At 37.2% G+C, this 13,539-nt stretch overlaps 1 protein-coding gene and 1 pseudogene across 1 annotated transcript; one reads left to right on the top strand and one right to left on the bottom strand.

Annotated features, from left to right (window-relative positions):
- The first annotated feature begins 10,110 nt into the window (after nucleotides 1-10,110).
- On the top strand, nucleotides 10,111-11,272 carry LOC144645455 (uncharacterized; annotated as a pseudogene).
- Nucleotides 11,273-11,402: 130 nt separating this feature from the next.
- On the bottom strand, nucleotides 11,403-13,304 carry LOC144647061 (uncharacterized). Its single transcript, XM_078506803.1, has 2 exons — nucleotides 13,178-13,304; nucleotides 11,403-13,061 (listed from the first exon to the last, which is right to left on the bottom strand). Exons 1-2 carry the CDS (start codon nucleotides 13,288-13,290, stop codon nucleotides 11,837-11,839), a joined length of 1,338 nt encoding a protein of 445 aa, XP_078362929.1. The 5' UTR covers nucleotides 13,291-13,304; the 3' UTR covers nucleotides 11,403-11,836.
- Nucleotides 13,305-13,539: the final 235 nt, after the last annotated feature.

The following is a 13,539-nucleotide window of genomic DNA, read 5'->3' as shown; positions in this document are numbered from 1 at the left end:
CCCAATGACTAAGTTTGATTAGCGTTTTCGAGTATTGGATTATCATGCTATTATATTTATATTGTACTAGCAGATGTTCCGATGTTTTGTAAACTTTATAGTTGTTATTAGTTCTCGTTATTTTCACCATGTATTGTTTGCGAAATTTATGTATTTGTGATTGTAAGACATAATAAAGAGGGTCGTACATGGCTCGTGTTGACACACCCCTAAAGCGGTTGCCTATTACATGATAAATGTTTTATATTCGGTTGAGCGGGGGCGAATTAGAATATAACTCACGATATCGGCTCCGTCCACATCCTCGGGGACCCAGGGGTGGTTAGTCGGGACAACTCGAAGACCAAACAGGAAAGTCTGTGCAAGCGGAAGTTGACATGAACGAGCCAGGATGTCAAAGTTGGCAGAAAACGAACTTCGTCAAATAGAAACAGCACAAATTATCGTGTGAACTGATATCATATGTTTATTGTCATAGTCAAGGTAATTAATTTTCGTCAGAGCTTTAATCGCCTCTTGATTTCTATGGTTGAGAGTTCACATCCTCATTTAAAAAAAACAAAAAAACAAAAAAAAAAAACAAGATATACAACATATACCGACGGAAATACAGTAAAAACCCGCGAGTAAGAACCTAACATTTAAGAACCTGGTAGGCTAAAATTTGCAAATTAGATACCATTTTTATAAGAACCTATTTAGCCTAAAATTTCAAAACAATTTTCTTATTTTCTAAAATTAATCAAGTATGTTTACTTGTGGAAAATAATGATAAGTCAACATTCTGGATCCTCTTTGGAGATACGTACTAGAAGCCTTAGGGACCAGTCATTATTTATCGCCTGGGGGGAGCGGAGGATTTTGGGATAAACATGGTGAAATTTAGGTGATCCCCCCTTTAAGGTGGCTTAATACAGTTTTGAGGGGGTAAGTGAGCCCAACTTTTACCTCTCTTTAAAAATATTCAGGAATGCTCTTTCTTTCTCTTATTACTCTTTTTTAAAGCATATAGCCATCACATGCAAAATTTGACCAATAAAAATGCGAATAAACAATCAATAAAGAGCCAAAATGAATGGCGGAGAGCTTAGGAGGGGACTGGGCACTAGTTGTTTTAACAGCGTTTTTCTCAAAATCTACCCGTATGACCCCACCTCAAAATTTCAGAAATTACAAATTGGCTTTGATTAAACATTCATGCACAATTAAATAAAAATCTGTAAGACAGAATTTGAGCTATTTTTTAAAGGGGCAAAATATCACATTTTCCTATTTTGCGAAAAATCTGTGTTACAGATTTTTATTTTATCCTGCATGAATGTTTAGTCAAAACCAATTTATAATTTCCGAAATTTTGAGGTGGGGTCATACGGGTAGATTTTGAGAAAAACGCTGTTAAAACAACTAGTGCCCAGTCCCCTGCTAAGCGCTCGGCCATTCATTTTGGCTCTTTATTGATTGTTTATTAGCATTTTTATCAGTCAAATGTCGCATATGATGGCTATATGCTTTAAAAAACAGTAATAAGAGAAACAAAGAACATTCCTGAATATTTTTAAAGAAAGTTAAAAGTTGGCTCACTTACCCCCTCAAAACTGTATTAAGCCACCTTAAACGTTATTCCATGAAGTGATCCCCCCTCATTACTATTGATAACTTTCGTGATCCCCCCCCCCCCCCCCCCCCCCCCCCCCCCCGCCGATGTCTTTGCACCCATATTCAGTTACCAGTTATGGAGCCCTGGCAAAAATATCTTCTGTCAAACCAACACTCCACGTGTGTGGAGTGTCGGTTTGTGTTTCGTCGCAAGTAATCTGGGTCCAGGAACTAGCTGCTTGAACAATACCAAATACGATTGGCGCTAAACTTGATAAGATAGAGGAGATGTCAAACAAAGAGAATAATTTTCTAAAGAGTGAGAAATTTAATAAGTTCATTTTAGCATAATGAAGAATTGCATTCGAAGGCGATGAGTTCGCCTATTTAGAAAAAACACAAAGACGAATCACTGCGCTTCACACAGAACCTCAGGTTTACAAAAGCGCGGATCGACCCCCAGGAGAGGCGACAAATGCTTCATGTTAAACAAACATGCTATTTCACAATGTTTCAGTTATCAGGAGTTATGGTTTACAATTTAGAATTCACCTGTCATGTTCAAAGATGAATATAAGCTAAGCACGTTTTAAAGGATATATATACGTGTTAACACAAAACGTTCTCGACATAAATTGAAATGTGCACATTCCCAGTATGACAGTTTCCGTTCCGCAAATACAGTCATCTCCCAGTAGAAAAGGCGCGTTTATTTTGTATGCTCTTAAACTTGCACTATCCAAACAGATTTGAGTGTTCCTGCATCTGAATCCTTCCAAAATCTTCAGTGATCCTCCCTTTTGGGCTCGCAGTTACGACTGATCCCCCCTTCTGTTCATCTATAATTCAAGTGATCCCCCCCCCAAAAAATCCTCCGCTCCCCCCCAGGCGATAAATAATGATCGGTCCCTTATTATCCCAGATGCAATGTAATGCAAATTTTGTACAAAAAAAGGCCGAATACCACTAAAACCTCTATTTAACAACATTGAAATTTTTTCCTCAGAAATTAAGAACCTATTAAGAACCTAATTAGCCTTATATAATTTGTGCTAATAACCCTTTATGTAAGAACCTGTTTAGGGACAGACCATTAGAAATTTCCGGAGGGAGGTAAAAAAATTTTGGTGCAGGAATTTTTTTTAAGTCCTACTTGTCTGCAGGAATTTTTTTCTCCTTTGCACAAATATTTTTTAAGCCACAACCGCTTGCAGGAATTTTTTTTTTAGACAAGCTTCCCTTGCAGGAATTTTTTTGGGAAAAGTCGCCCCCCTCCGGTTTTTTCTGATGGTCCGTCCCTTAGGCTAATCTCAAAAACAATAGGTTCTTACTCGCGGGTTTTTACTGTAGCGCCCAATGATAGCGCGTATAGTTCTGTGGTGAATTTTTTTTAAGCGATGACGACAAAAATCGCTTATTGTCATCGCACGATGGGCTCTTTTAGAGGGTCTCAATGGGGTTAAGCGTTAGCCGTAAAACGGCCAAAAATTTAGCCGTTAGGCGTAAAAATTGGAAAATTTTAACCGTTAGCCGTAAAATATGTTAACCGTAAAAAATCGGTCAGTTATATTAAATTGACCAAACTAGTTCACTTCATCGTTCCAGAATGGCCCTGAGACCTAAAATATGTTTTTTAATAATGGAAATTAATTTTTAACTTTTTAAAACAATGAAAATTAACTTTTAACTTCTGTTAACCGTTATGGAAATAAATTAACCGTTAGACGTAAAAAAGCCAAAATGTTAACCGTTAACCGTAAAAGCCACCACCCCATTGAGACCCTCCTTTTACTTTGTTAGGGCAATCGAACAGAAATCGAGTTTAACTTAACAAGAAATCGCCGTGTAGAACACAAAAGCAAAATACTCCCGTGCAGTTAGAATGGAACACCACAATGTATAAACGAAAGAGATTAATTAAAAATAATGGGATCTATTATAATATAAAGGGCCGCTGTGAGCAAGAGACCGTTTGACCTTTCTTTAAAAGCTTGCTCGCGCATATCGTATGTCGTTCATCAGATGTCACACTATAATATTACGCAATCTCTGTTGAGACAACATAAGGGAAATCTAAAAACGAATTAAAAACATAAAATAAAATATAACTGTTGTTCAATTGGGCACGGAAATCTACAAAGAAAATGTATTAATTGCATTCTTTGCCTGTGAATTTATAAGTATTGTATTTATTTAAATTCAATCAGATCCTAACTATGCTGTTTGTACAATCACTTACATTGCTTCTTTTGTTTGAAAAATGTAAGCTGCAGTTGGATAACAGTCTTTTTCACGCACAATGTGTCAGCTACTTTTATTTACGATACGTTTTTGACAAATTTCCTCAAAATTATGTAAGACCCCTTGTGAAACGTCATCGCTTCTGCATGCATTGCGTGCCATTTATTTACTTTCGCTCGTATTCCTTCAGTTCCTTGGCACCAGGAGAGTTTTTCGGAAATCGCTCAAAGGAGCTTGTACCACACGTAGCCGCCTCGATTTTGGCAAAGTATGATCAAATTTTATGAGAGTGTTATCGAAATATTTGGGGATAAAGTTTTTGGGGCTAGAAATACAGTAAAAAAACATACTAACGAGGAAATGGGGGCAATATCTAAAGAAAACGACGCGCCAGTGGATTGCAGTGTCATCTCACAGTAGTTTGATTCAATTGAAAATTGTGTATAAAACAGTGGTGGGGATTGCTTTGGTCGATTGCGGGTCAAAAGAATCTGATGAGCGTGCGTTCCGGTGCTCTTGTTGCCATTTTTAGTGCAGAATGCACTTTTGTGATGGTTTGATGGGTTGTCGTCTTCTAAACCCCTAACGCGCTAATGTGTAAACTTTTAATCACCAATTAATTAATTAATATTAATTAATTAATTATTCCTTGTGGAGGGGGTGGGGGTGGGGAGTACCTGACCGTACCCCTAGGTAAAACCTGGAGCACATCTACGTTACTTTCATATGAAGATCTCAAACGTATATATTTGTTTCAGAAAACCCTTTGCTCTCCTTGTGGTACTACTCAACGTAATTTACACCAAACGCATGCGCAGATTAGTCCACGTTGTTTTCTGGAACTATCATAAACATCGCTTGTATTGCGTGTTTGCGGTAGGCTTCCTGCAGACTTCTTGGCGCCAAGTAAAAACCGCAAATTAATTAAATTCGATTTTGAGACTTTCACAGCGCTTTCGTAATAAGGTATGCAAAAACTTGCACCGAGATTTTTGGGCGTGAACACCTGATAACCAGGAAACAAATATCCTAGCTGTACTGCGTTTTAAAAAACCTGTCGAAAAATATGTTTTTTGATTAGATTTGTTTCTTTAGTTTTTGAGAATCGTCTTTCGTGCAGTCTAAACCGTAACTTAATTAAATTAAACAAATGTCATCGATGCCGCCGTAAAACAAACAAAAAACAAAAGTTTCATGTTATCGCATTTTCAAGGAAGACAAAAGTATTTTGTTACAAACGAACAAAAGTGTCGTGTTACGTTTGCAAAGATTAGCGTAAGGAACACCTGGGAAAGAATACAAGTAGCCTGTGAACAGTTTTTCCGAAAGTAAAATAAAGCAAATAAACACGAACATATATAAAACATCATTGTTCCATATTGCATTCTGCACTTACCAAATCATCGAGATTTTTGTATATAATTTGGTCTATGCCTACAAAAGTGATAATAAATTAAAACATAGGCACGCTAAGCGTGCAGGAGTTATTTTTTCAATTTATGGGGTGGCTTGGGGTGAAACTGGGTTATTGTCCTGTTGGGATGGTTTATGCCATGGGTTGAGCTATTTGTGTATGGCGGCCCACGGAGTCACCTTTTTGCACAATATTTGCTTGCAAACAAAATACCTTTTACGTGCATTTTGATACATCAGAACTGTTTTATTTAATACGTAAATTTTCATCATTTAATTGAAAAACAAAAACTAATTCAATTATCAAAATGTCACAAAATGGCACGTTCTTATTCTGTTTTAGCGGTTATTTTGTTGCTAGCTTTGTAGCAACCGTAACGTGTTACTTTTGTTTGTTACGGAATACTTTTGGCTTTTTGCCAATCACTGAAACATGATATTGTTGTTTTTCTCACTTTTGTAACATGAGACCTTTGTTTTTTAAAAACGAACGTAACACGATACCCTTGTTTTTCTCGAAAAAGCCACGTTTCCATATAGACATTGAACGAAAAGTACTATAATAAACGAAGTAATAAACGCATAAAATCAAAAACCACTTTCTTCGGGAAAGTTCTTTAAAGCGCAGTACACCTGGAGTATTTGTTTCCTGTCAGAACTGTTCAACAAAGATTTTCGTTCATTCAAAACCTAAATTCTGTTCAACAAACAAGAACTAATTGAGTTATCAAATTATCACGGAATGGCACGCTCTTATTTTGTTTTTGCTATCGATCGTAGTTGCTTTTAACAGCAAAGTTAAAACTTGTACCGGTTCATTAAATGTTTGAACGAGATGTTTTACAGTTGATTTCAGTTTACTTTGGCCGCCCGCTTTGCGAAGTTTGTTGGGAAATTGGAAACTTTGTTATGAAGTTGCCAATTACGTTGCGAGTTTGCGAATCAAATTGCGAACTTCGATAAGTTCCCAACTTCGGCTGAAGCTTAGAGCTTGTCAAGGAAAGTTGAAGTAGCTTGAAGTGCAAGACAACGTTTCGCATCAGCGATCACGCAAGTGATTTGCCGATAAATAAATTTTATGCAGGTAGAAATTTGGTCAAATTTCAACTTTTTTGTCTGCCTCCTGCCAGTTGGGATTTTTAACCTTGTTATGTTCATTTATAAATTATTTGTTTCCTCTGTTTCAGTGGCATGCCTGTAAACTAGCTATCTCGTTGAGATATGAAGCTAAGTGCATGACCACTATAAACACATATTTATTTTATTTATTTTTTTTTCATCGAATGGGGTTACTACTCATTTGTCATACCGTGTTTCCTTCTCCTGAAATTATTTTATATCTTTACTCATGCCTTAAGCTAAAAGCAACTTTTATTATAAATTAACAACCATGAATAGCACCGTTTACAATATTACATCTACCAATTACAGGGTTTAGTTTACAAATTACAATTCTATTGATGTTGTTTGAGTTAATGTTCACCGAATTAAATCAAATAAGGAGCAAAGATAACACCATTAAAAGAGTTATCTAAACAAACACAGTACCCTACAGCCGTGTTCGGCACAAAAACGAGCTTACAATTCTACTTATTGTTGTTTAAATAAATGTTCACCGATTTGAACCCAACAGAAGCAAAGATATGACCATCTAAATTGTTATCTAACCAAACTCAGTACCCTACAGTCGTTATGTTCGGTACAAAAACGAGATTACAATTCTATTGAATATGTTTCGATCCAGGCTATGAGTAAATGTTCACCGATTTAAATCCAACAATATATAAGAGCAAAGATAACACCATCTTAAGAGTTATCTATAAACCAAATATCTGGCGACAACGCAGAAATAAAGCCTGGTCAACTACGGGGTCGGTGAGCAGCCAGCAGCAACACAGGCAACCATGCACGCTCCCTGGGCAGCATTACAAGCAAGGATAGCCGCCGGAACTGCTGCACCTCCGGTGGAAACCCCAGCAGTTCCCCCTGCGGCTGCAACACAGGCAACCCAAACACCGTTACATCCCGTCTGGCAAATCCCATAGGCCAGTAGTCCTGAGTGGGCGCTGCTGGCGAACAGGGCCAACATGATGAAAAGCTTGATGCCAGTCACGGTATTCATCTTTGCGCTTCCTGAACTGCTTCCTTCGTTTCACCTATTTTAAGGACAAAATTCTAGAATTTTAGTAGTGATTATTTTCATCAAGATGCAATTTTGGAATTTTTTGTAAAACTTATTTCACAATTCATGCAAAAATGCGCAGCGTATATCTTAACTCGATTAATCATATATGTTCTTCCAGTTTAAAGGCCATGCAGGTTATCGATTTTACTATTGGTCGAAGTCACAGCTAACAGCAGACATCCCTTAGTATATTGCTTTTTAAAACAGCACTGGGATGCAACAAATCTTGTTAAGCAAGACAACTTCTCACCTGGAAAACAGTCATTTCAGTGAAAAGAGACCTTAAAACCCCAGTTGTTCAAAGAGTGGATAACGCTAATCCCGTCGGAAAAAATCGCTATCCAGATCCGGTGGATAGCTGGACAGCATTATCTACCCTTTGAACAACCAAGGCCTTAAGTATAGCCTGCATAGCAGGCGCCGTAGTCGCGATCGCGCTCTCTTTTAAACGCGTAAAAAAAACTACACAGGCGCCTGCTACGCAGGCTACCTGAAGTATAGAGTCAGTAACGTTTTTCCCATTCAGTGATTTGTTGTAATCTGTGTGCTTCTTTCGCATTTTTGCTCATATTTCCTCGGACATGACAAAAACTAAAGAGTGATACCTAAAGAGGTCCCATGCACCTGAAACACTGTAGTTTTAGCTGCCATGTTTACTTCTTAGCAGTTTAGCGCACACATTGTCATTTTCGAAACTTCGATTTCTATGCCCGATAATAAACTTGACTTTGAGGAAAATGGCACATCAAAGTTTGAATCGATACTTTCCTTATAGCCCCATACTTAAAGGAGCTACGTCACGGGTCGAGACTTAACCCATGAAAAAAACATCATCTTTGAACAGCTAAAGGAAGATATAACCTTAATTTGCGGATAGAAATAAAACTACCGCTATAAATATCGATTTTTTTAAAGACACGCTGAAACAACTTGAAAACTTGTAAGGCTTAATTTTTCAAGTTGCAATCCATCCGCTATCCGCAACCATGGCCAAAGACGCTCGTTAACAGTTTTAGTGCTCAAATATAGCAATTTTTAATTAACAAATGGACTTTATTTTGAGGTTTCCTGCTGACACAAATATAAATTTTGGCTGTTCAAAAATCTGGCAAAATCCGTGACAAAGCCCTTTTATAATTATGTAACATTCTTTTATGACCTTTTATATAATCCTTCACACATGAACGGCAGTCATGAATAGTACGTTAAGTAATGTTTAATAAATGAGCAGCAGTGTTTTATCAAGTTTAAAACACGAGGCGCAGCCGAGTGTTTTAGACTTGATAAAACACGAACTGCGAATTTATTGAACGGCTTAAAAATCTTCTGATGTAGATCAACTCATTCTTGCACTAATATTTAGATTTGGGGTTATTTTGGCCTAGAAAATTGGACGTAAAGTTTAGCCGTGTCTTTATCAGATATAAAGACACTCATTAAACATTAATTTCTTTTGTATTTTCTTTATGAATTATGTAATGAGTTTTTTAACGAGTTACAAAATCGTATGCATAATTTAGTACGGGGTTATACGGAAATCTTGCCAAAGATTCTAAAGTACAAGGAAAACAAAGCAGTTAATAGTAAATCCCTTATTCGATGGGGCTTGACAGAAAATAAGCGCGGACGTCAAACTTGTTGCTCGTTTTAATTCGCGTCCTCGCCTCTACAAGGCTCGAACAAACATGAAGCTACATGACAAATGCAGAATGTTCCGGATGCGCACTAAAAATGCAAAGTTAACTTTACAAAAAACAAAAAATTCCACCTATCTTGACAGAATATTTAATTTTCCACCTTACACTAGAACCAAGAAAGCCAAAAAAGAGTTAGCGATGATAAGAATAGCCATTAATTTATCGGAAAGTATTGTTTTTATTTTCTTTATTATTTGCACGGAATAACGAAGCTCCAAACTCGAAGTTGTCCGGAGTTTACAACATACATGGTACTAAGGCGCATTATTCTGTCAAACCACTGAACAAGGAGTATTTTTTTGTGTAATACTTTATAAACAGCAACAAACGATCGGTTATTTTCTGCACTTCGGGCTGGTTGTTTTGTTTGAAGAGTACTCTTCACCTGTACAAGATGTACATGTATAGCTCGCTTGAGAACCGAAAAATTTGGACGATATACGATCATCTGCTAATATCTCGACAAACTATTATTTCTGACTTTTACATGTAAATAACCAGAGTTGTACAGAAGACGTAGAACCATGCAGAAAGCGGCGACGGTTTCTCTTCACAGACGTCGATATCAGCGCATTTCTCTACAGAAAATGTCCGCAGCTTCTGTGCCCTGCTTGCCTTTTATCTCCTTATTTTATGACACACAAGGTAGAAATATTCTGTGTAAACCACTTACCTCAGAGGAGAAGCAAAGAAGAAAACACAATATGTTAATTGAACGAAGCTGAACCTTCCGATGTCTCCAACACTGGATACAGCTTTCAAGTAAACAACCACAAGAAAACTTCCCGGAATCTAAGCGGGTGACTGTTTTCTAGGAAAAATCTTGAAACTTGTCTAACCGGTTTAAGTGGATTGTGTGACAAAGGACACAGACAATCTAGTGAGCCAATCAAAACTCGAAGCAAGTATTGGCTGAGAAAGTGGCGCGAGATTTTTGAGCCAATCACTAAGCGCAGCAATGCAAAACCAAAGCAAACGCAATAGAGTGGTAAAGTGCTGACGTCACGGTTCCATGGTAACCAATTTCTTGGTTCTAAACAAACCTTCCTCGGTTCGATTACAGTGTAAGATGGCGTTACTTTCGATAGCTTCCCTTGTTTCTTTTTTCGCGGGAGAGCAGAAATCTATAGATAGAGGTGAAAACCATTACAGATCCAGTCATGTAGAGAGCTTTGCGTAACTTCCTGGTGTTTTGAAAGGAGAAGTTCATGCAAGCATGAAGAAAACAATCTACAAGGTCACGGTATGTCAAGCCGAACTACGACGCCATATTTTTATAAGTTTGAGTTGACCATATTCTTTGCATTTGTTCGTTCAAGTATCTTAATGATGCAGTTTTCTGATCACGTTGATACTAAATTCCCATGCAACACAGTCATTGCAATCCTTACGTTCTTTTAGGTATTTTTAGACGAAGAATTGAAGATCCGCTCGACCGAGTGCGAATGCCCTCGGGGCGAATACAAGTGCAGTCACGCAGCAGCGTTGTTTATCTACGGAATACACAATCCTAGTCGAACAGACGTCTAGTGTAGCTGGAGGAAAAGAAAAACTGTACAGAGGACAGAGGCTGTAAACGAAATGTTTCCTCCTCCGAAGAAATACGCTGCCTTATCACGAAATCCAATTGCGGAAGATCGAGCTTCTTTATACAAAGAGCTTTGTGACTATGGGAAGTTTACCGGATTGTGTTGGTTAATGAGTCCGGAGAAACCTCCTGTTACCTTACCAGTAAGAACAGTAGAAGACATAATTTTATCTGAACAATTTGTTTTACAACTTGGTGACGATCAGCTAACTTATTTTATGAACAAATTTCTACCTAAAGAAAGATAAAGATGGAAATATTGTCCTCAAAAAAGACCATGCCTACTGGCATCAAGCACAGGGAGAGATGTATTTCTCTAGAGATCTGTGTTACTTTGTAGTATGGACCACTAAAGTTACTGTAGTAATTAAGATTACTAAAGACAATTCATGGGGAGAGAATCTAAACATTTTAAAACGATTTTACTTTGCTCATATTTTTCCCAAGATAATTGAGGGTGAGCTGTAATGATTTTAATTTGTCTGGATAAGATCATCAAAATTATCCGGTGGATCTTAAATTATTAGAAGTTTGATTGAATTACCTGTTCAAGTTTTCTCCGTATGTTCCATTTCAATTTATAAAATAAAAAATATTTTCTACAATAATTTATTTATTTTAATGTCTTAGTTATAGATATTCTTCATAGCTTATATGTTCAAAATTTCTAAAGAACGACAGAGATACAAGTAATGGCATAATAAGTAAATAATCTGTAAGAGTTAAAGACTGAGGCTTTTGCTCTGAAGTTTAAAATGACATTTATTATTCTCCATATACAACTTAAAATCAAAGTTTTCATACATGCTAAAATAATATCAAAGGCCTTAAGGAAGAGATACTCCCACACTAGAAAAATGAGGTAAGACTCCCTGGAAACAAAAAAAGAACAAAACAAATCTTTCCTTACTTGTTAGTAAACATGCACATATGTGGCAGTTTTAATTGTATCTCCACTGAGAGAGAAAAGTTGTATAAAGATTTATGTGACACTAAATTCCCAGATAATTTTTTTCAACAAATAGTAAATCACTCATTTCATTCAATGAAACCATGGCAATTCCCCCCACAACTTAATAAAATTTAAACAGGCCCCATACACTTACAGGTAGATATCTATTCGAATTCTGTACCCTCACAACCCTCTTTTATCAGTGGAAATTGTAAGTTCACCAATGAAGTAATAACCTGAAACAGTTTGTCTGCATGACTCCTTAGCCAGGATGGAATAAAAGTAAGAATTTTAAAGTCTTTGATCCTGGCATTTGCTCTTTCTACATGGATTCTGCATTTGGCAATAGACTTGGTAGCTTTTACTTCACTTGAGGTAAATTTCCCATTATTCAGGAATGGTGGAATGTTCACTGCTACACCATCTGGTACAATATCTTGAATAAGAAAACCCTTGTCTGCTATAACTAAATCCCCAGTTACAAACTGCTTTAAAATTCCAGAATGTTCTACAATGAATTTGTCTGACACTGACCCTGGGAACAATTTACTTACATAAGTAATCACTCCATTAGGAGCTACACCCACTATGGCCTTAAAAGAATTCATGCCCCTGTATGTGGAATAGGTGGCATTCTGAAGGCTCATTAACCCTGGTGTGGCAATTTCAACATCTGTGCAATCAATGATAACCCTACAGTTACCAAATAAAGAAAATGAAGACGGAGCACAAGACTTATTCTTGTCCCTGGAAGGCATACTGCTCATTAAATCCTCAAAAAACAAACTGTGCAAAACATGAACAAAAGTCAAAACAATGTTTGTTACAGTTGTAACACAACAGCCAAATAATTGTGCCAAGTGAAGGTTGGTATAGTTTTGTCTTAATTTCATAAGTGTGATAAATACCTGATCTTCCAACTTTATAGAATCGACTCTCCACCCATAATAATAGTTAATATTGTCTTTAAATTTAGAAATGTAATTGACAACAATTTGGAAGACGTCCTTAGTTGGGAGTCCAGTTTCCATTCTTAAGACTTCACAATCCATGGCGGCAACAGAATATCTTGTTCTTTGGTAGACTTGTTGCTCCTTAAGTTCTCTTAGTTCCTTCTTTAAACAGTCTAATTCGGCTTCTAGAATTGTCTGGCTGGCAGAAGCAACTTTTTCTTCGTCAGTTCTCGAGTCCGTTGACTCTTCAAGTTGGAGTTCTGATTCTGTGTTACTAGTACTCGTCACTGTGCGCTTTCTTTTCTTTCTTGGAGAAGTCGGTGCAAATATTTTGTTTACGTTCCAGGCAAACAATTCTGGTCCACGATTTTTGTCTCCATCACGGAAATGACAGCTACATACTCTTGAGTAGGAATTGGGATCGCGATCACCTCTCCTGAAAGGCAAGTTCGGTGATTAATGGAATGCTATTCGGTAACAATCACACGCGTAATTCCTGTTGATGCATCTAATTTAAACAAAATCGCCTACAAGATGCCGTGTTAAACGTACCTGATGCGGTCCTTCCAGCGTTTATATTGTTTCTCATCCTTGGGAAAACGAAAAAACTGACAGGTATGGCTTTCCGACTGATGATTGCAGTCGGGGACAAAACACTGCACCATAGTTGATGATGTCGGGCGACGAACGTCACCGAAAAACAACGTTTAAATACAATCCAGTTCTTCGTCAAGTTGTCAAATCAAAGAAGTTAACGTTTTCAAATTATAGACGAATGTTTTGAGCTAAATAGTAGCACTGAACGCGACTAAGACCACAGCAAATGTGCTTCGATGCGGTTCGAGCTCTCTTTGTTTATATGGTTCGTTCTTACATTGTTTAGAACCACAGAATTAGTTACCATGGAACCGTGA

Source organism: Oculina patagonica, chromosome 3, assembly GCF_052425735.1.
Source record: "Oculina patagonica isolate OP01 chromosome 3, crgOcupat, whole genome shotgun sequence".
NCBI classification, from domain to species: domain Eukaryota; kingdom Metazoa; phylum Cnidaria; class Anthozoa; order Scleractinia; family Oculinidae; genus Oculina; species Oculina patagonica.
Note: the sequence above shows the minus strand (reverse complement) of the source record. Positions and strands in the feature narration are given on the sequence as shown.

What these genes read in the sequence shown, in the direction of transcription:
- LOC144647061 (XM_078506803.1), bottom strand. Translation starts at nt 13,290, where the DNA reads ATGGTGCAGTGTTTTGTCCCCGACTGCAATCATCAGTCGGAAAGCCAT. An exon ending in CGCTGGAAGGACCGCATCAG is followed by an intron (nt 13,062 to 13,177) that starts GTACGTTTAACA and finishes CTTGCCTTTCAG; the next exon opens with GAGAGGTGATCGCGATCCCA.